The sequence below is a fragment of the Castanea sativa genome, chromosome 8 (genome assembly GCF_040712315.1).
Source record: "Castanea sativa cultivar Marrone di Chiusa Pesio chromosome 8, ASM4071231v1".
NCBI lineage: Eukaryota > Viridiplantae > Streptophyta > Magnoliopsida > Fagales > Fagaceae > Castanea > Castanea sativa.
In genome coordinates, this window is record NC_134020.1 from 38,927,445 (window position 1) to 38,950,289 (window position 22,845).

The following is a 22,845-nucleotide window of genomic DNA, read 5'->3' on the forward strand; positions in this document are numbered from 1 at the left end:
TTTTGATAACTATTATTATCAATTATTTTAAGATCACCATGACCATCTATCTAGTATCCATGTATTCACTACAAAACACGCGGGTCTTAGGCCGCGTTTTTTTCAGCCGCGTTTGTAAAAACGCGGCCTAAGACCCTACTTGGGTCGCGTTTCTAAAAAACGCACCCACAGAACCTATATTATGGCCGCGTGTGATGAACGCAGCCCAAGCCCAACTCTGTAGCCGCGTTTTTTGGACCAATGGCCGCGTTTTTCTGGAATGGGCTGAAGCCGCGTTTTAAAAACGCGGCTTCAGACCCATTTGAATTTTTTTTTTTTTTTAATATATGTCTTGAAGCCGCGTTTTAAAAACGCGGCTCTAGGTATGTCCTAAAGCCGCGTTTATTAAAAACGCGGCCATAGTTAACCCTGAAGCTGCATTTTTTAAACGCGGCTTCAAGAATCCCTGAAGCTGGGTTTTAAAAAACGCGGCTAAAAACCCTACTATAAATAATAAATGAAAAAATCTACTTACCTAAAACCGTCCAAACCTTCAAACCCAATTCCCTCAATCAAAACACGACTCGAACTGAAGTCCGCCCCACCCTACACCTCTCGCGCCGTCGTTCACCAAGGCATCGTGACTGACCTCCAGAGCAAGCGCCGCGGCACCGCCTCCACCCTCACCCGCACCGAAGTCCGAGGCGGCGGCGAAAAGCCTTACCCTCAAAAAAATAACAAAAAAACCCCTAAGGCACCCAAGCTCCACCACCGATCGTACACCGGCGCTGCCTTGGGTCTCTCCCTCTCTCAATCTCACTCAAGACACTGACAGGGCCAACTAACAGTAAGTTTTTAAATTGATTGTTTTGATTTTTGTTTTAGGGTTTTGATTTTAGGTTTAGGGTTTCGATTTTGTGATTGTAGGGTTTCGTTTTTGTGATTGTAGGGTTTCGATTTTGTGATTGTGGGGTTTCGATTTTAGGTTTAGGGTTTCGAGTAACAGTAATTTTTTTCCAAATTTTGGGTTTTTGGTACTATAGGTTCAATTTAGGCATTTGGGCTAGATTTGATTTTGATTAAGTTTATTTGATTAGATTTGGTTTATGGTTACGGTATTTGTGTTGCTTTGGTTTGGTTTGGTTTTGGATTTTCAAGTTAAAGTTGTTTTGGGTAATTTTTCAATCGCATAGAGAGCAGAGTATTTTTGATCTTTTCAATTTCTTTTACGCTTCTTGAATGAGTACTCCTGGCGAAGAATTTCCAATCGTTCCACTCAACGTTTATTTATTTAACTATCTCTTGGATTCAATTGTAAATTTCATTTGTCATTGATTGATTTCTATTCCAAATCAGTGTAATAAAAAATTAAATGGTTTTTCTTTAACTTTTCTTTTCTGGGTTTGCAGGTGAAAAGGCAAATCCTTGGAAGCAATCCAAGTATGAGTAGAAACAGTACTACCAGGTATAGTTTCCACTTTATTTGTACCATCACTGGTAATTTTCTTTTTAATTGAGTGTTAAATATGCTTTATGTTTGGATATTTGGTTGGATTGATTGATTTAGGTATTTGGGTTAGAGAAATTCTTTTTTGTTTATTTGCTTTTGTTTTGGATTTTAGGATTGAAATGGTTCAGGGCTGTTATGTGATTAATTTTACAATCTGCATACTATGCTACCAACCATATCTGCCTTGCTGGATACTGCTGAATCCTATGGTCAAAGGATGATGCTTTTGCCCAAGTGATGGGGGCAGAACGCTCTGGACGTGTTCATGGGGTAGGTTTTGGACCAACTCCATCAGGAAGAAATGGGTCCAACCGTTCATGGTACACACTTCCATTGTCGTCCATCGAAACAGCCCATAGAATGACTGAATTGGAAACTTCGCACCAAACTTTGAGGGACCAACTTGCCCAGGTAGAGCAGAGGCATCAGGAGCAAATCGCGGAGTTACATGAGCAGCATAAGGCGGAACTCACCTCAGCAATTGCCCAATCAGAAGCAAGGCATAACGAAAAAATGGCAGAGGTGATGAAAGTAATGGGCGAGATGGTACGTGATTTACGCAGTGATATAACTGCTTCACAGCTGCAATCCCAGGTACTGCTTATGTTGTGTTTAGTTTAATTTAAAGAAAATAGTGGTTTATTGCAATGAATTGTTACCTTAGAAATAACACGATGTGTTTAATGTATTCAGGGTAACACTGCATCGAATTGAAGACTCTTCGTGGATATTTTGTGATTGTACATTGTATTATCTATAGAGTGACAATATTTTGGCTGTTCATGAAGGAGTATGGTAGACATTATTATTATTTTCATATTATACACATGTCAATCATGTCATTCAAAGATGGCCAATATTTTTTGTGCACACACGGCCTTGTAGTTGTATCTTTTGTATATGTAGACAACTACATTGATGCTTTAACAACATAGAAGACCAAGAGGATTAAATAGTGAAGCCATGCATTCTCATTGTAAGTTTGAAATTTGAACAATACCATTTCATAATTTGTGGTTTGATTTGTTTTCTATATTGTTATTTTAGTACTTTTTGCTGGTTCAATTTCTGTAATTTTGTTGTATAGGAAAGTTTCCATTATCACTCGTGTTGATAATGGCAATTCATACCTTTGCTGACAGGCTTTTGGAGCACACTAAGACCATTAAGACAGGACATGGTCAGCCTCAGTACCTTTGCAAGTTGCAGGTATGACGTCACTTTTAAAAGATTTGTTGTTGTTGTTGTTGTTGTTGTTGTTGTTTAGAAAGAATTTGACCTTTGGTATTCAAAGGAATTTGTGTATGTGACAGGTTGAATTGTGTATGTGACAGGTTTTTTATAGTAGCGTTTCTATAATTTATAGCAGCGTTTGTTGCTGCATCTGAATGTGTACAGATTTAAAAAAAAAAAAAAAAAGTCTATAGCCGCGTTTTTAAAACGCGGCTATAGAAAAATTCAAAAAACGCTACAGGGCTTATAGCCGCGTTTTTAAAACGCGGCCATAGTAATGGGCAATTGCCACGTTTTTAAAAACGTGGCTAAAGCACATACTGTAGCCACGGTTTCAAAACCGCGGCCATAGCCACGTTTTATGGCCGCGTTTTAAAAAGTCTATGGCCGCGTTTTAAACGCAGCTAATCTTGCTTCAGGGCAAGTTACCAATTGCCCTATAGCCACGTTGTAAACGTGGCTATATATCATGGCTATGGCTGCGGTTTTGAAACCGTGGCTATAGAATGTCCTGTAGCCACGTTTCTAAAAGCGTGGCCATTGGTCTGCCTATAGCCACGGCTACAAAAAACGTGGCCTAAAAAGCGCGGCTATAGACCAAATGGTGCTATAGCCACGTTTTAAAAACGCGGCTATAGCTCCTTTTTTTTGTAGTGATTATAATTTTATTAGTATTATATCTAGACAATACCTTATGAATGAGTTCAAACTTAGTAGTGACTAGTGAGTAAAATAAAATATATTTATGTATCTATTCATTTTAGTTGACCATGCCAAAAAAGAAACTAACCAATAAATATTAGTTAATATATCACCATTTATCTATCTATTATAATTATTGGACGTAGACAATACCTTATGAATGAGTTCAAATTTAGTAGTGACTTGTGAGTAAGGGCAGAACCACTTAGACAAGTGGGGGCAGGGGGTTGGGGGGAGATCACTTCTCAAACATTAGAAAACGACCCTTAATTTTTTTTTTCAAAAGATATATAATTGATCCCAAACTTCTCAAATATTAGACTTTTACCCTTAAATTTACCTAAAAATCATAAAAGAAAAATGGTTAGACTCCAAATTCTTCATATTTCTTCCATTACTCTATTGAATTGGTTCAATTTTATATTTTATTTGATCCCTTTCATAAAATTCTAATCCGCCCTTACTAATGATTACAATAAAAATATATTTTTCTTATCTTGATTCACCACGCCAAAAAAGAAAACTAACCAACAGCATTAGTATACCACCATCTATTATGTGTAGACAATACATTGAATGAGTTCAAATTTAGTAGTGACTAGTGATTATAATAAAATATAATTTTCTTATTTAGGTTCACCTTGCCGAAAAAAAATCTAACCAACAGCATTAGTTTATATAATCTACCTATTATAAATATAAATATTATATGTAGATAATGCCTTATGAATAAGTTCAAATTTAGTAGTGACTAGTGGGTACAATAAAAATATATTTTTCTTAATTGGGTTAAAGTTTCAGAAAAAAGAATCTAACCAGCAGCATTAGTTACTACATGTATATCATTTAATTAAAATGAAAAAAAAAAATAAAGAAAGAAAGAAAGAACTAATTTGGATTTGGATTTGTTATCTACATTACAGACACAACCCTCCGTTGGCACTGAAATTACAAATTTTCTATTATATTATTATTAAATAAGAACTTACAATTTTTTTTCCCTGGGTAAGGATAAAAACTTACTAGTCAGTATATACACTTCCACAACCACAGCAATAACTAATAAGTATAATGTTAGGGACACAACTTTTTCCACAATTGCTAACATAGTTGGTTGCAAGTTACCACATCTCCCCCTCAAAATTTTTTTTAATACATAAAAAAATTTAGTGACAATAATCTTTTTCTACTATACAACTTACGCTTCCATAGATACAGACAAACTGCCATACTACTTCCTATCCAAGAGAAAGAAAAAAGAAAAACTATACTATTAGTACGTATTACTTTTTACCTTCTAAAATAACACGCTCATCATTTTCTTCACAAACAAAACACAAAAACACCCAAAAAGCTTGTCCCAGTTGGCATTATAGACAGCCTTACACCGAGAAAGCGTAATAGTCCATGCCATTACCAACATCTGAGTAATACTCATTATAATTGAGAGACACCCAAAAACGGGAAAGCCCGTACTCCCTGTGTTTAGGTGACTTCAGATAGCAAAGGTGCAATTCTTTCAGATTTTTGTCAAATGTTTGCTTTATGGCAAGTACCTGTAAACAGATGCAATTGAAAGGTCAACAAACTGTTTTCTCATCCACTGCTGTGATTTCAAAACACTAAAGCAGGTATTCTGAAATTCATAACGAATATATTGAAGACCACTGCACACAGATGCATTATATCATAATGGAAGTGATTGAGAAGTGTTTAGGCAGATATATATCAAACGTAGACCTGCAAGACGTGGCTTTTACAAACATGAACCATGTGATAGTGCATCATGAAAATAGATAAAATTAAAACCTGCCATCCACAAGTATGAAGTAAATGGCTTCCCTTCATGTACATATCCTGTTGTTAATGATTTCAATTTATATTTTCTTAATCATTGTGAGATCTCAAGCTGGGTATTTAATAACCCAAATAATCAGAGCATTTCTACATGCATCTATCCAGACAACAAGTCCAACAAAACAGAGTACAATTCAAGTTGTGCATGCATCATTAATAATAAAGATGCGAGGATCACCTGGGATATATTGATTCTCGAAAATTTACCCAACAAATCTCCTCGATCCATGCCAACATTCCATATGCCTCCGGTAAGGCAAGACCGGAAGTCTAGTGCACATTGTAATATGTTTTCAACAATGCTTGCTATATGCTGCGTTTCATGAGAGAGGAAACATCTGCAAAGGTTATTTATGTACACTGTTAAGTGATATCAAGTTTAAGAAACTTCAATACATACAACCCCCCCCCTCCTCCTCTTCCCATATATAATTGCAGTAGAAAAGAATAAACAGTTATATTTCCCCATTAAAGTTCTTAGTACTAACTGATTAAAATTACTATAACAAGTAGATGAGACTGAAGCCAAAGAGCATATTATAAGAAGCAACAATGAAGAGTTCCCTAAAGAACAAACAGCTGTATTTCCTCATTAAAGTTCTTAATAGTAACTGGTTGAAGTTCCTATAACAAATAGATGAGACTGAAGCCAAAGAACATAATCATAAAATGCAACGATGAAAATTTTCCTATAACAAATAGATGAGACCCCAGATTTGAAGCATCTTGCATCCCTAAGGCCCATCCCCAGGAACTCAACCTGGGTGAGCTTTGAGAGCACAATAGGACTTTTCCCTCTGCCTGACGCAGAAATACGCCCAAATAAACTAAGAGCAGCCCTCAGTGTTGAACTTAATCCTTCACCCTAGGGTGACACAAGCAAGAAATTATCCTGAATCCCCTAGTCAGTGTTCCTAGAACATGGTCAGCGTCTTTCATGTCTGGACCAGTTATGACCCACTTAAGCACAAGGATTTGTCCCCCATATAATTTTTTGGCTGAAATGCAAAACTAATCCTCTAACTTTCTTTAGATTTCATTTTAGTTCTCTAATTTTGCTTTCGTTCATTTTAGTCCTCCAAGTTTTAGATTTATTCAATTAAGGTCTTTCCGTTAACTTTTGTTAAAAATTTTTGAAAAAAAAAATCTGGAAAATATTTTTCAATCATTAATATAATTTTTTTAATTTAAAAAATTTGAAGAAAATTTATAATATTGAAAAATTAACCACAACATATAACAAAAGTTAATGGAAAAGCCTTAATTGAATAAACTTAAAAGTTAGAGGACTGAAATGAACAAAAGCAAAGTTAGAGGACTGAAATGAAATCTGAAAAAACTAAAAAGGTCAGTTTTGCATTTTACTCTAATTTTTTTATAAATCACTGCTGCTACTTTAACTGTCATAAGAGGCTAAGCACATTTATTAACCTTCAAATCATAAGTGTAATAGATTATGAAAGGTTCACAGCAAGAGTGATTTAATAAGATTTTAGTGAGAAATATGAAGTTTTAGTTCCAAGTCTCTTCCAATATGAATTGCATAAGGTTTGTTCTTAATCTACTACCTTTGGAATATGGAATTTAATAGACAAGAGTGAATGATACATATTTTTAGACTGATTTATAGGAGCACAAGGGCCCAATAAAATAATTATTGAAATAGGCAATATTAATCTTCCATGACTTCATCAAAAGGTAACAGCAGTTGTAACCTTAAGAGGAGTGTAGTAACTCAAGCATTGTTTCAACAGTTGTGGTTACAAGATTGGACATTTACAAGTAGAGTTGGGCATATTGCAACTCATTCCTAAAGCATACTAGAGAAAGTATAGCAGCACCCATTGTGTTTGTGGGTGATAGATATCACAAGGTTTGATAGATTGTTACAACAAGTGGGGAAGGGGATTTCAATCTTGGTTCTAATAAAGGAGACCAGTCATTACCGCTGAGCTATAAGGCTCTTGGCAGGTGACAAATCTCACAAATTATAATCCAAAAATGATTTATATGCTGAAAGCATTTCTCTACAGGAGCTTGATATTAAAAACTTTGGTGTACCCAAACATCATTAGAGGATTGAGGTGGCCAATCCAAGGCCAGAGTTATTTTTGTAGATGAAGAAGACTGAATCTTTTTAGAAGTACCAGACAGGACAGAGTTAATCCTGCATATAAGCTAATTGTTCAAGGTGAATGATAGTATAGCATATACGGTGGCAACTTGTGGAGGACAGGAGTTACATCAATATCAAAATTGATTGTAACCCACATTTTATTAACCCTCTCCTAATTAAGTGCTAAATTGTTTATGAGCACCATCAATCTGCATCTGCCAAAGGACTGCAAAGCTTGTGATTCTGCATCAAATCTTTGAACATTTGAAATATGCTAAAAAGAAGGTAACAATCAAGATCATGGGAACATAACAGTGAAGGCATGCACTAAAGAAGAAAGATGAAGGCATACACTAATGCAAATTGGGTTTGGAATCAGACTTAAATACTCCAACTGTGCTGTGAGGAATTTAGACACCATGACTAAAGAGCATCCCTTGGTAGCTATAAGGTGTGCTAAAAGCATTGAGGACAGTGGCAGGAAAAATGAATGCGATTAGTTAGTGAGTTTTTTTCATAAGAAAGACACTACATAATGACATTGAAGTAAATCAACACTCCATGAAGGAGACCTAAAACCTTTGACAAGCTTGAGGGGAGTATTACTGTCTACCTCATTTCACATACTGACTATTCCAAAGACTCTTGCATCTAACACATAGCCCAAAAACTCCACAATAACTTTGCAACTAGCACGAGCAATTTCAACAAAACAATCCAAGAAATTTACGCTGCTATAGGAAATGGAATGGCAGAGACTATATACATATATTATCTTGGTATAATCATAGTTGAGTTATATGATCTAATCATTTACCAGATATCCTGCATCCTGGCCCCTAAATAGGTCATTTTTACTTTGAAAAGATAAACATGGCATACTACAGAAGTATAGATATCATAACCTTGTTCTCAGAGGAGGTAAAGGGTGAGGTTGGTTTCATTTACAGCCAACTTTGCAACTCTATGTAGCAATAATTGTTCATGTAAATGACATTTCAAGTTTTAAAAGATTAATGCCCAAAAAAAAAAAAAAAAAAAACTTACGTGTGTAACGAATCCGTTAGATAAGCCATATGCACCGAATCAAGATCCAACATATCTTTGACCTACATAGACCACAAGCAAATTCAAGATCTTTTTTGTGTGTGTGTGTGTGTGTGTGTTCAAGATCAAGGACGGTACAAAAATTGAATAAAAACATTGATATATACTTATAAAAATTAGAAAAGAAATGGCACATTATAGACAATTAATGATTATAAAAAACAAAAAGAAAATATTATGATGATAGAAGTCTATCAATGGTGCTTATCTTCTAAATACACGCTTTTGTATTTTAAAATCAAGGTAAAGTGTACTTGGAGGGTGTACTTTACACCCTCCAAGTTAGTCCTTTGATTCTGTCTGGCTCTATTAAAGGATACGGCCACCTTGACCAAAGATCATAAAAAAAATACGTAACCCCAAATGTCAAGATTCAATCCAAATATCCAAAGCCCAAACACTATTACTTACACGATTATGCAGTATGCACATGCTATGACTTAAGCCCAAATTTACAATGTTATGACATAAGCCCAGTAATTGTCACTACAGCACAAATAAAGAGCCCATGGAAGAAAGGACCCAAAAAAAGAAGGATCAAATGGTGGAGCTACTAAAGAGTGCAACATAGGCAAATGGTACTCATTCTACCAGATAACGGGGGATGATTTTGGCCAGTCTTCAGACAACTCTTGGAGTGAAAGCAACAAATCATGGTTCTGAAACCATTGAAGAAGACAATGAAGAAGAAAAATGAACAAAATAACTACCAACAAGGCACGGTTTCAGTGGAGACAATTCTGGTTGGGTTAAAACACTCGAAGACAGCATTGATTCCATTAAAACTTCAGGAGAAAAGAAAGGATTCAATCCCTTGTTGTACCCAAGTGGTTGAAGCTTGGATTTCAATGATAACCACCACGTGAACAGCCCACATAAGCTGCCATTGTAGCATATATATAACCAGAGATTTGAAATAGTCCAGGAACCAAGGCTTTCAATGCACTCTGCCACACCACATATCACACTAAAGTCTATTGCTTTCCACATAAATCTGATAGATTTATACACCCTTATCACCCCTAATGTTCTTTCATAAGCTAAGACTTCATGCAACCCATATTATTCATCTAAAATGCCAAGACCACTTACCTAGCACAACTTGGTTAAAAACCAAAAGCTTTATGATAGTCAAAACCTCAAACTGAATAGGAGAAACAAGCTATCTTTGTATCTTCCAATTAACAACGTGAAGCTCTCAACCTTATTAGCTACACCAACATGCATGGGGGAAAAAGAGAGAAAGTTGAAAGACTAGAAAGTAAGCCTTCCCCCTTCATATAAGTAGAGCCTTTCCAACTAGCTGGCATTTTGTCCATCCTCTTGACCACTCCATCACATATTGTCCTTGATAAAAGAACCAAGGGGCAAACCCAAGTATGTCATCGGAAGGGTGATCACTCTACAACCTGATCACTCACTCTCTTCCACTTCTGAGAGAGGGAACATCTTATTAATAATCTATGTTGAGGCTATAATTATCATTGGCAATGAGGAGATTGAGGAGTTCCTGCAAAGTTCATTTCAAACTAAGGATCTGGGAAAATTACATTAGTTCTTGGGGATTGAGGTAGCCTGATCAAAAGAGGGATTTAGTTTGTCACAGAGGAAAGACATTTGGATATTTTGGGAGGGGAGAAACTGGACTGTTAAACTCTAAATCTATAGACTTATGGATCCCAATTTAAGCTGTACCTGGATTAAGGGGTGTTGTTTTATAATCCTAGGAGATATTGTTGCCTACTTGGCAAGTTAACTATCTCACCACTACTTGTCCAAATATATCCTTTGCAGTGACTGTTGAGTCAGTATAGGGCAGATCCTCATTACCCAGAATCCAGATCAGGAATCAATTCTTCGGATTATGAAGTATCTGAAAGCACATCCTGGTCATGGACTTTAATAGAGGGCTAATGGTCATTTACAGTAGATGCATTTAGAAAGAAGATCAACAACTAGCTGTTGTAGCTTTCTAAGGGAAACTAGATTACTTGACAAAGTAAAAGGCAAAGTGTCATCTCCTGGCTAGTGTAGAAGCTGAGTATACCATGACTCAATAAGTCATGTGATCTTACGTGGATTAAGCACCTACTTGAGGAATTAAGGCTCAATGTGCAGTTACCTTTGACTATGTATTATGACTACTTATTGTTTTGTATCTTGTGTTCCATGAGTAGACTAAGCAGATAAAGGTGGATTATCATCTTGTTCAGGAAAAAGTGGAGAGTAGAGTTATTGCTACCCAATATGTTTCTACAAGAGCTCAAATTGCGGATATGTTTACTAAACCTTTCTGCAAAACTATGTTGGATTTTCTATGTAACAAGCTAATATTATATAATATATATGTCATGGTTTGAGGGGGAGTGGTTATGTAAGGATCTTGGTTGGGGTTAGGTTGTAGATGGTTCAAGTAGGGCCTTGGGTGAGAAATGCTAGGGTTTGGATGTTTGAGATCTTTAGGGTTTCAGGTATATGGTGTTTCAAGTGGTTCTTGGTGATATGAGTATTACAGTTGGTAAGACAAGGTTTCATAACACGTTTCTAGTTATGATACCAAGTTAGAAAACGTTTGACCCAACTTACCTAAGAAAAAAAATGGAAAAAACTAGTAAATGAATATACTATAGGCAGAAGCAAATAAATGATCAAAAATAAAAATAGTTTTCTTCAAACCTTATTCTGAAGGGAGTTAAGAAACCTGCACCATGATACATGAGATAATTGTGACTCCACGTATTGTTGTAATGTAGATACAAAATGATTGACCTGATGCCTGACATGGGACAAATGGAGAGAGAATGATTACTTACAAAACAAAATTTTCATGCTAAAATTGGAAACTCCAATGAAAGTTAGAACTATTTGAGATGATGATCATGTCAATCCACTCACTCTACTTGATTGACATCTTTTCAATTAGCAAAAAATAAGGGCTATCTGATGAGGTGATACATAATATAAAGACAAATTATTGGGCTGTCCACTTACTCTACTTGATTGGCATCATTTTAGTTCTTTGCTTTTATTTATGAAAAGGTTTTTTTTTCCCATGCTCAATTGAACTAAGCCTTGATCCCAACAGATTGGGCTCAAAGACATCAATCATCTTCCACCCTCAACTCCACCCCACAACACCCCCCTCAACAAATGAGCTCTAGCTCAATTCACCCCACACCCCCATCATAGTAAAATATTTAACACACTGATTCTTCACCGTTCTTTTATCTTCATCTCTCGCTACTATATAGAGAACTTTTGTTCAATCCAAAGAAAGTGTACTGCATGTACTCGGATTTGTAAGTTTTGTAAAAATTTCTCACTTTTTGAAGTGTCCATTAGCCATTTCTTACGCATTCCATGTTGTGTAAACATTGGTACAATAGGGTGATGTTTCCATGTAAAAAAACAATAAACATAGTAGCAAAGCAAATGTAAATGCTAGCTTTATGAGCCACAGAAAATAAGCATAACAAAAGGATCCAAATAAAACAATCAATTATTCAGCGTACCTTAGCTTTGTCAATATATTAAAATGGCCTACTTCACTTTCATGATTTTCAGAATAACGATTCAGTTTAATCAAGTGCACCAACTCCTGTTTTCCAAAATCGACATTTGTTCAATACATTAGCATGATCAAAAGCCACTTGAATTTGCAGGATGTTTTATCATTTAGATGCAAATTTGAAGAAATGCATTATGACTTAAAACTAATGTTGATGTCCAAATTTAGACTCACTAGAAATTGAATCCATTTCTGCAGACACTAAATATCAAATTCATGTTTTAGCAAACAAGCAGGCATGAATGCATCTACCATGTTTTTTTGGAGCTGTTGATAGCCAAATGCTCCTACATTCCAATTTTGAAGAAAGAACAGCAGGTATGAATGCATCTACCATGTTTTTTTTTTTTTTTGGGATAGGTAAATGCATCTACCACATATTCTTGAAAATGATACAGAAAATCACACATTACAATCTCAAAATCATTTAGACAGAGAAAACAATAATGGCTACAGAACCCAACTTTTATAGCCAAGTGGTACCTCTATGGCTCGATCCCATTTAAAAAAAGTGAGGTCAGTACTGGGGAGGGTAGGGTTTTGTGAAAAGGGCTGGGGGACAGGGGGAGCCTACTACATAACTATTTTCATATGATCAAACAATAAGTGTGCAGCCTGCTATTGCAATTTGATAAATGTAGGAGAGTAAAGTAGTAAACCAATGCCTAGGAATCCATACCTTCAATGAACGCCATACATCAGTCAATGCAAATACGGCAAGCTTCACTTTTACCAAAAAACTGAATATTTCAGCATATATTTGCAAAGCATCAGGAGTCAAAACAATACTAAGTGGCCAATCCACTCGGTAACCCAATCCTAAAAAATCAAAGGAATGCACTCCTGCAATAAAAAGAAACAAACAGAATCAAGGTACATTAAGATGAAAATTTTAATTTAATTTGAAACTTGAAAGGGAATAATTAAACAAACAGTAAAATAAATAAGTACCCAAATAATAACTGTAAAAAATACCATTCATAGATGTTGAAAGAGGCATAGTTTTGTGCCCTTTCATGTACACAAATAACCTATCCTTATAACGGTCTCGCCCGCATGAAGACCTCTGAACTGACAACTCAAGGAAACCTTGAATTTCTGAAAGTCTCTGATCTGGCTCAGCAACACACCACTTATGCGGCTTCAGGGGGGGGGGGGAGGATAAGGAATAAAATCAGAAGGTTTTTGGTTATATAAACCATATCATTATAAAATAGTATGCATTATAGTGATCAGTTGACGAGAATACATGTTGCCAAAGTGACTTGATAAACAAATCTGTCCAATCTGCTAATTCCATGAAATGGTAACGCCGCAGTGCCAGCAAATGTTCTTGCAAATCAAATCCTTCCTCAAGCAACTTGATAGTTAACTTGCTGACATACTTATATCTAGCATTCTTAAGGAAGAGCATAATATAAAGTGATCTCTGTGCCAACAGAAACAATTTGAACATGATGACTCATTTTAGTAATGAAGATTTTACAATGAGACAAAAAAGAAAATGAGGAGAAATAGATCAATTGAGGAATATTAGAAAATCGACAGTGAATCATGTGCTCCTCTTTAAAAAGATTAGAGAATTTATACAATCATCCTATTTCATAAGGGTTATAAGTAGCATTTGCAAGTTGATTTGGGTAAAGTGAAGTCGTATTTAAGGTATTCTTTCATCTGTGATTTTCTTTCCTATCACTGACGGATTTTTATATTAATAAAAATGCTTCTAAAACACATTGCTATGAGAGAAAATGGAGATTAAAGAATTCAAACATTAATCTTCTATTGCACAACCTGCACCTGATAATGTTCTTTTTCCCTTTTGAGTCTAATTGACAACTTTATTCACATGAAGTGAAAGATGAAATACTTGAAGCATGTTTTCATGTGATCGTCAATTGTGAGGTTTTTAAATGGCTTCCGAAGAATGCCATAGTTCTTTGATTATTTATTAAATACATAAGGAAATGTTCATAATCCGATCTTCTAATATAATGATTTGATCCCTCTTAAAAAGGGCAATACATTCACATCTTTTCCACTCTTTTCACTCATCAATCTCCAACATTGCAAGAGACCACATACTATGCTGTTGTGGATTTTATGCTCCACAAAAATACACTATGAAAATATGACGTTGAGTTCCTAAAAATTAGATTCAAAAGAAAAGGTCGCTCAAAATTAGTTATAGACTTCTCCCACCTGGTGTGAATTCTACAAACAGCATCCTCAGCCTCACCACCCAACATTACAATTGTGGCAGCACAACTGATCTAACCTTCATATGGATACATTACATTCGCATTTTTTTCCCAGTTTTGTCATTCATCAGTCCCCAACATCGCAAGGAAAAACATGGATGATTTTTAGAAGTGGGTTTATAAGAACAAATCAATTCTAAATTTCATCCACCCTGACCAGATTCTATAGACAACATCATCCTCAGTCTTACCTTCCTCTGTTACATCCATTGTACCTCAATGTCCCTCACTACCAGTTACTTAAGCATCAATACCTAATCTGCATCACATGTTAGAATGTTGGTACTACTATCAATGCCCACTTCTAATATTCATTAGAATTTTATATATAGGAAACGCAAAATTAGATTCCAAATTGGATTTCCTAGTGAACAATGAATATATATCTAAATATGTTATGACATCCATTCTCTGTCTTCAGTATTATATAGTAATCTAATGTTTAGGCAGCAATTGTATACTAAAAGAAAAAAAATATACTCAGCAGAAACAAAACATAAAAAAAAAAAAAAAAAAAAACAGCAAAGATAAACTCATCAAAGGCAAGCACACAACTCAGAAAGTGTACACATCACAATTCTGGTTGGGCCCAACACTGAGCATTACTAAAGAGAAACATAAAGAAAAAAATGAACAAACCACACAACATAATTTGATTAATATTTATTCGAAAACTAGCATGAAGAAAAGGATACTGAAGAATGATTTCCTGCAGTAAGCATTTTTCAATGATGAAATCAAGTGGTATCTCAAACATGGCTGACAAACTCTGCCTCTGATCTCCAACACTATTATCTTTTTTTTGATAGGTATCTCCAACACTATTATCTATGGTGATACTGGAACCACCAAGCAAACTCTCCCAACTACTCCCACCAGAAACATTTTTTATAACTTCTTGGTTGTGGTCCTTCAAGTCTGATGGTGAACAAACATAAGGCACTTCAATATTATCAATTAAAACATGGTCTCCATCATAGCCTTGTTTACTATGATGATCACTCTTACTTCTGGTAGAAGAAGCATGAGAATGCATGAGTAATCGAGGCTCAGATCCAAATTCATGCACAGAACCAGTTGCTGACTGTTCCACGCATAACTTACAAGGGTCTTCTACAGAGGTAAAGTCAAAGTAAGGTAAAGATCGGCCATAGTTTGCATTGCATCTCTCTCCTGGCTTGCTTATTGAGTGAAGGAAAGCATAACTTGTCAACATTGGATTCACACTCATAAAATTGCTTTGGTAGTAAGACTTACACCTTTGCAACATATATAAATACGGAGTGTGTGTGAAATTTTCAAGTTGGCCCTTGCCAGTGGCTTCCCCAATTGAAGCATCTAACATGGCCTGAATTTTGCGAAAATATGATGTACCTTCCATTATTACTCCCACATCTGTTTTCCTTGGATTTAGGTCAGAGTCTTTTTGGGGGTGTCCTGGTGAGAAGACTTTATCAGCTAGAGAATCTGTATGTTGAATATCAGATGTCCATGACTGGTTAGACTCCTCTGGCTCAAGCAGCTCAGGTAAGTGACTTAAAAAGATACCCTTATTTTGAGAATGCACATCATGACCAAGGATGTCTGTTACTTCACAAATTCCATGTGAATCATTTTCTATATGACATGAATTTTTAAATTCATGAGGTTTTTGCAAAGAAATATCCATGGAAGTACTCAGAGAGAAGCTTAAAGCAGATAAATACTTAGTGTGATTTGGAGGCTCAATTAGCTGCTCAGACTCGATTTGCTCTTCATAGCTGTTTGAGGACGAACATTCAGACAATTCGTCTGTATCCATCACAAAAGACAACTCATCCATTGAATCACAGTCCACATTATTAGCACTGAGAATTATAGAAATCAAACCATCAACAAAGCATTAAAAACATTTGAAAGAAAAGTGACAAATACAGAAGTTTGTAAATGAAATGAAAGAGTAGTGCTCATGAACTGGAGAGAAATATATTCATCAGCTGACATACAGTGCACACACATAAATTATCGTCAACATAAATAATAATGACTTGTATATTCCCAGAATATCCTAATGATGTTACATGCGCACACAAAGAGAGAGAGAGATTACACATGTGAGCTTCTTTTATCTGCTGTTGAAGGTGCAATTGAAGTGTCATCCAATGTGCACGAAACTGAATTGTTTGAACTCCTTTCACCATTGGCAAAATACATTGTTTCAGGGCAACACGGAGCTACCTGCAAAATGAAAAAAAATTCAATATAAGCATGTAACTAGGTGATCAGGAGCAGCAGTGAATCAGAACCAGCATGCAGGTAGACATGTTAGTCACCTATTGACATGAAACAATTGTTTATTCTCTACATGGCCAACCAGGTTCATGCTGAAGACAATAATTTTTTTACTAGTAATTACACATGCACAACCAACAACCTTACCCTTCACCTTGCTCTTATAGTGGTGCCATTTGAGCTAGAGATCAGTAGCAATGATGAAGAGACTAGTATTGAAAATGATGGATTAACAGTTTCCTTTAGGTTTACAACACATAGAGCATCTAATAACAGGATTGACAAAAACTTAAATGACTTAACCAGAAGCTTGTTTCGCTTATTATTTAGTTAAAATATAAAATTTACATACAAATATATGAAGAGAAAATTAAATTAAGAATTGAAGGAAAAAAATACTAGAAATCTAGAAATCTAGAACTATAGTTTGTTCACAGACTACAGCAGACCACACCATAGCATTTTAGCAGAATTAGAATGCCTAAAGACTGGCAACGGAAAAGTATATGTTGAACATATTATTGACACTTGGGAAAAAAAAAAGATGAATAATAGTCTATTGCTTGGGATATATTTAGGATTCATTGCTCGCACTGCATAAATCAGGTAAAGCATTATATTCAGTGGAAAAATGGAAATTGGCTGGACAATTTCTTATAGATATAACAGGCAGGAAAATTATACTTTCCTGACAGCTTGGAATTAGGAATAATAAAGAGAGCATGCATCATAGTAATCATGGTAAAAAAAGAGTGATGAATAAGATCATAAGATATAAATATTTTGGACAAGGAAAAAACTAAACAATCATAATCACTTGCATATACAATTGTAAACAGGAGGATTACAATCTAAAGCAAGCTTGAACCATGAAAAGCCAAGACAGGACACAACATAGTTTTGATGGTTACAACTAACAAATAGGTCTTTGAACCACAGCATGTTGCAGACAAAAAACATATTTTTGATAATTCAATAGTTGGGGGTGGGGAATTTGAACCCTAAATGTCTCCTTTGGAAGCACCATGAAGTGCCAGTTGAGCTACAAGGCTCTTGACAGCAAACAAAAAACATATAAAAACAAGATAAAGGATAGATATATATATCTCAGATAATTCATAATTGTTTCTGCATATTTTACCATCCATTAATACTATGAAGCAGAAAAAACACAAATCACCAAAAAATCTGAACCACCATAGCGTGGTTACCTACCTGTTCATGTCTAAACTTCAATTTTGACAAAAGATATTCAAGTTTTTCCTCCATCATTTTGTAGTAACTGTCTCTTGCCAGTACCATGGCTTCTATATTTACTTTGCTGAAAGTCACTGGAGATGCATAACAAGGAGAACTGTTTGAAAACCCACTCCAACACGGAAGAAAATCCTCATGAGTATGGTCCCCAGTGGCAACATAAATATACATTTCAAGCAATTTTGTCAGCACTTGAAGCTGCTGACCAGCTCTGACAAGTGGAACCAAGAAGTTCTTTAGAAAACAAGGAACAGCAACTACATCTTGCTCCTGAGGTTAACAGTTCCCAACCATGATAATTAACATTAAGAAGGAATGCTAAAAGCATGAGCACATAGAAAAAAACTTCGGAGTCCAATGTTTCATATTTACAATAGAGAACAATACCCTGATACTTGGCAATGGGAAGTCAACAGATACGCCAACTTTACCGTGTTGATTAGGTGGTAGATTGTTAGAATATTCTACTATAAACTCCTTATAAGGATCACTAATCTCAGCTTTGAATATCCATGATCTGATAAACCCACAATATGGTTCACATGACCGAAGAAAGAGAAACTTGAGTAGAGCAAGGTGGGAATTATCAGCAACCTAAAAGGAAAAAACAAAATTCCCCAAACAATCATTAGCAAAACTATAAAAATGATGCAAGAACCATTCAATAATTAGACAAAGAACAAGCGACATCCACAAAAAATCAGGACGTCAATTGCCAATACCATAGTGTGCCCCTTCACAGAGAACGATACAAATTTTCAACCTAGTCAGAAATTTAATATTCTTACAAGAGCGTTTGTATGTCTAGAACGATTTTATAGTTTACCATAAGACAACAAACAACAATATAAAAGGATATCATAGAATTAAGGCCAGTGAATGAAACAAGTGAAATTACTTCAAATGAACATTTTCAGCTGAAAAAAAAAAATGGAAACAAGGAATTTTATATCTAAGCTGACCTGCAGTTGTTTATATAAATAAGTGAGAAGATCCCCTCCTCTATGGAAGTTACGAAACTCTAATGCTGCTTTAGCGATTGAATCTTCAACAGAAGATACCGAGAGGGAAAGTTTTACATCATGTAGGTTGCAAATATTTGCAAGAGCTTCAATTTGAGTCCTCAAGTCCTTAGTGTGCAGGTACAGCTCCAACAATGTAATTTCAGAATGCACTACACTTGTCAAACACCCTACCAAAGAAGATGGCGCGCCATCATTCCTTGATATTCGCCTGAAACCTACTGATGCATACAACGTGTCAAGAGCACACATGTACCCTTCTAAAACCTTCCCAACAGCAACAGCAAATGCCTGATTAACAAGGCTGTAGGAAGGGTGCTTTTCGTCATGCAATTCAGTGTCTACGTCTTTGCTAGTCGAGTTTTCACACAATCCAAAATTGGTAAAATAATCTACAAATTTAAGGAGAAGAAAAACCCGAGAACCTGAGCAGCCTATGGAGCTCAGAATGTTTCCAAGAGCATGAGTGCTGGAAGCCCGAGTCCACAGGCTTGGAATTCGATGGAATGTCCTATCAGCCGGTTCAGAACAAAAGGCAGCAGAAAGTTTTTCGATACTAATAAGTGCCGATTCTACGCCTTGCATTGCATACATTGCCAACCTCACCAAACTTTCCTCCTATCCATTCATAAGTTCACACAAAAAATTAAGATCCTAGTAGCAAAATACCAGTGAAATTCAAAAGAAAAAGGAAATGATAGTAGAAACCCTAAAGAGACGCTATGAGAGAAAGAGAGAGAAATGTGCTTACGGAGACGGTGGAGGCGTGGAAGAGAGGAGGTGGGTGAGAGGAAAAGGAGATTGGCGGAGGGCGTCCGCTTTCGGAAGGGATGGATTCCCAAGACCTGGGAGGAAGCCATGGATCTTCGACCTTGAGGTTCTCAAACAACGAAGCCAAATTCGCATCCACCGCCATTTTTAGACGATTGAAGAAATCTGATACCTTGTTTCAGCTTTGTAAATTGTACTAGCAAAAAGCTCTTCACTTCTCTTCTCTGCTCTGCTGCTTTACTTTTTAGTTTTTTCAGTCCGATTCGCAGCGCAATCACTTCAATTGGCCCGCCTAACGTTTTAAAAAACAAAATGGACCGAAAAACGAACCGTTTGTTCCGGCACAATAAAACTGTTGAATTTGGATCCGGCCCAGCAATTCCACTTTCAAAAATTTTAAAAATTTTGGGCATTTTATTATGAATGCAAAAAAAAAAAAAAAAAAAAAACTGGGCCAATTTTGTCCATTCCGTACAAAGGGCCATAATCAATTTATTTCCTAAGCTGCTCACACACTTTGAAATTTGACTGCAAATTTCCATTACCCAAAATTTATGTACACAACTTGATATAATGATGACCTATGAGTAATGTACAATCATTTTTCTATAAATTCATCACTTTTTTTTTTCTTTTCCACGGCTCATAATTGAATATTTTATTACGATGTGTTACTAGACTTAGGTTGCATTTGTTTCAGTATAAAATATTTTCCGATTGTAAAATATTTTTAGGTGAAAACATTTTTGGAAAAAGAAAATATTTTCAAATGTTTGGTTGCATTATCAAAATTGTTTTAGAAAATGTTTTCAGGTGTTTGGTTGCATTCTATAAGCCCAAATTTCTACTAGTTTCTCACATTTTCTCAGCTTCCAAACAAATTTTATAATGGAAAATTTCAGTATATACAGTTAACAAATCAAAAAACCGTTAGCTCTATTCATTCACTTGGTCAAACTGAAAGAGAGGGAGGAAGAAAGAGGGAGAGATTGAGGGAAACAGAGAGAGATTGAGAAAGAGATGGAGATCGGGTCAACGAGATCGGTCTTCAGCAGCAGTGATGAGATTGGTCTTGGGTGGGTCGAGAACAAGATCGGTCTTGGGTGGTGAAGAACGAGATGCAAGGCTCCGATCTAGATGTCGGCAACGTTGAGCAAGAGGGAGAAGAAGAGTTGAGGAGTAAGAGAGAAAAAAGAGGAAGCTTCGCTGGTGCGTGATCTTGGCGGTGGGGCGGTGTGATCTAGGCGGTGGGGGTGACACGATCTGGGTTGGCCGGAGCTTGGCTGAGGTGAGCTTGGAGATGGGTTTTGGACCGTGTGAGGAGTGTGCTTGAGCTCTCTGTGGTTTCCGGGAAATGTTTGAAGGTAAAATCAAAGTGTAAATGATTTTACACTTTTAGTGGCTTATTTTATGGTCAACGGGTTGCTGAATTTCCGTTTGGGCGTATTTTTTATGTGTACCAAATAGACACAAGGGTGTAAAATAGTTTCTTGAAAGCATTTTCATGTGAAACAAACGCAACCTTATTGTTCCAAAAATTGGGTTGTCAACTAAGTAATGAGCCTAAACCAATAAATGTTATTATCATAGACAATCCATTTCATAATCATGAAAATCCCATTTTCCATGAGATGAAATCAATTTTCTAATTAAGGTCATACAAAGAAGCAATCTTAAAATGAGCTTGCATGTATGAATTATATTTTATTAGGGTGATCAATGGTGTCCTGAGGACAAGTTTCTACTCACTTGTCACCCGACTTACTACATTTGGGTGGGAGAAGTGAGAACCTATTATTGACCCTTGAGTTTTGATTATTCAACATGTTTGCACCTTTCCAATGAGTAATGACCGATCAAATTCAATTGATTTTGATGGTGTGATGTGTTGACAATAGAGTAAGGTGGTCGATACCGTATTAGTACCGGTCGATATCTACTGTATTGGTATGTATACCGGTATCAAAATGATAATATTTTGTATCGGTTTAAATACCGGCCAGTACTGAGTATACCGATTGGTACAGAAAAAAGTTTTATTTTTTATTTTTTTTATTTTAGTTTTGTAGTTTTTGAATTTTTGTAAGGGCATAATGATTTAGTATTATTTTTTTTCTTAGTATGCAATGAACAATCAAGCTTTCTATTTTTTATATTGTTTTTTTTTTCTTTTAATTGATGCAAAAGTCTAAAATCATGAATAATTTGTTTTGAATTGAGGTAATGTTTTATGGTAAACTTTTATATTTATTATATAACACACACACACACACACACACACACACACACACACACACATTTATAAGGGGTAATTACACATAACCCACCTGTAGTTTGGGCGAAAATCACTTTGCTTACCCATAATTTGAAAAGTGTCACTTAACCCACCTAAGGTATGTTTCGTTTCTTTTCAGTAACCCACCTCTATTAAAATCAGGGGTAAATATGTATTTCTACACCCCTTTTATGTCTCTCTCAAAAAAAAAAAAAAAAGACACTAAAACAAGAGAAAATAAGATCAAAAGATGCTATTTGTAAGAATTTAGAAACTTGTCTCAAGAACTCCAATAAATCATAAACTATATTTTTGTAACACACTCAAAAGAAAATAACATAAAAGGAAAATTTTACTTAACCCATTAACTAATTTTCTTCTCTATACATTAATTTATTCCTCACGCTCTTTCTGCCCCTCTCTCTCTCTGTTCTGTCCATGTCTCTCTCATCTCTCACACTCCAGTTCAGATCGTCGGTAGCTTTGGGTTATGGTGGCTTGGGTGATAACTATGGAGGAGCACAAGTTGGCTGTGTTGGTTGGGTATGGGTTTTGAGGAGGAGCACGGTGTTGAATTGGGTCTAGGTTTTGAGGAGGAGCATGACGTTGGATTGGATCTGGGTTTTGCCAAACGTCATCGTAATCGACTCTCCCATCTCAGCCAAGTCTATCTTAGTGGCAATGGCAACGGCAATGGCAAAGGCGACGGCAGAGGCTAGAAGACAAACGACAATGGCTTGAAGATTGGTCGTTTCTAGGTTTATATCGCGTGGGTCTTAGGTTTAGATCGATGTTTCAGTGGTTTCTTGGTTTGATTGATGGTTATATCGTGTGAGTTGTGGGTCTTGGGTTTGATCGATGTTTCTGGGTTTTGAAGATTGGTCTTGGGTCATGGTTTCTTGGTCGTTTCTGGGTT

The 22,845-nt window shown here is 35.9% G+C and overlaps 1 protein-coding gene across 1 annotated transcript; it reads right to left on the reverse strand.

Moving 5' to 3' along the window:
- Window positions 1-4,365: 4,365 nt before the first annotated feature.
- On the reverse strand, window positions 4,366-19,999 carry LOC142605983 (uncharacterized). The gene is made up of 14 exons (XM_075777409.1): window positions 19,635-19,999; window positions 18,824-19,501; window positions 18,249-18,455; window positions 17,816-18,131; window positions 16,423-16,546; window positions 15,029-16,180; window positions 13,322-13,463; window positions 13,048-13,213; window positions 12,752-12,915; window positions 12,017-12,102; window positions 11,181-11,280; window positions 8,445-8,506; window positions 5,460-5,619; window positions 4,366-4,980 (listed from the first exon to the last, which is right to left on the reverse strand). Exons 1-14 carry the CDS (start codon window positions 19,797-19,799, stop codon window positions 4,807-4,809), a joined length of 3,696 nt encoding a protein of 1,231 aa, XP_075633524.1. The 5' UTR covers window positions 19,800-19,999; the 3' UTR covers window positions 4,366-4,806.
- Window positions 20,000-22,845: the final 2,846 nt, after the last annotated feature.

Excerpts from the sequence above, each read along its gene's own strand:
- LOC142605983 (XM_075777409.1), bottom strand. The coding sequence starts at position 19,799 with ATGGCGGTGGATGCGAATTTGGCTTCGTTGTTTGAGAACCTCAAGGTC. Across the intron at positions 18,132-18,248 it reads TCCCATTGCCAAGTATCAGG|GAGCAAGATGTAGTTGCTGT; the intron begins GTATTGTTCTCT and ends TGTTAACCTCAG. Across the intron at positions 13,464-15,028 it reads CTGCAGGAAATCATTCTTCA|ATATAAGTATGTCAGCAAGT; the intron begins GTATCCTTTTCT and ends TAAGAATGCTAG.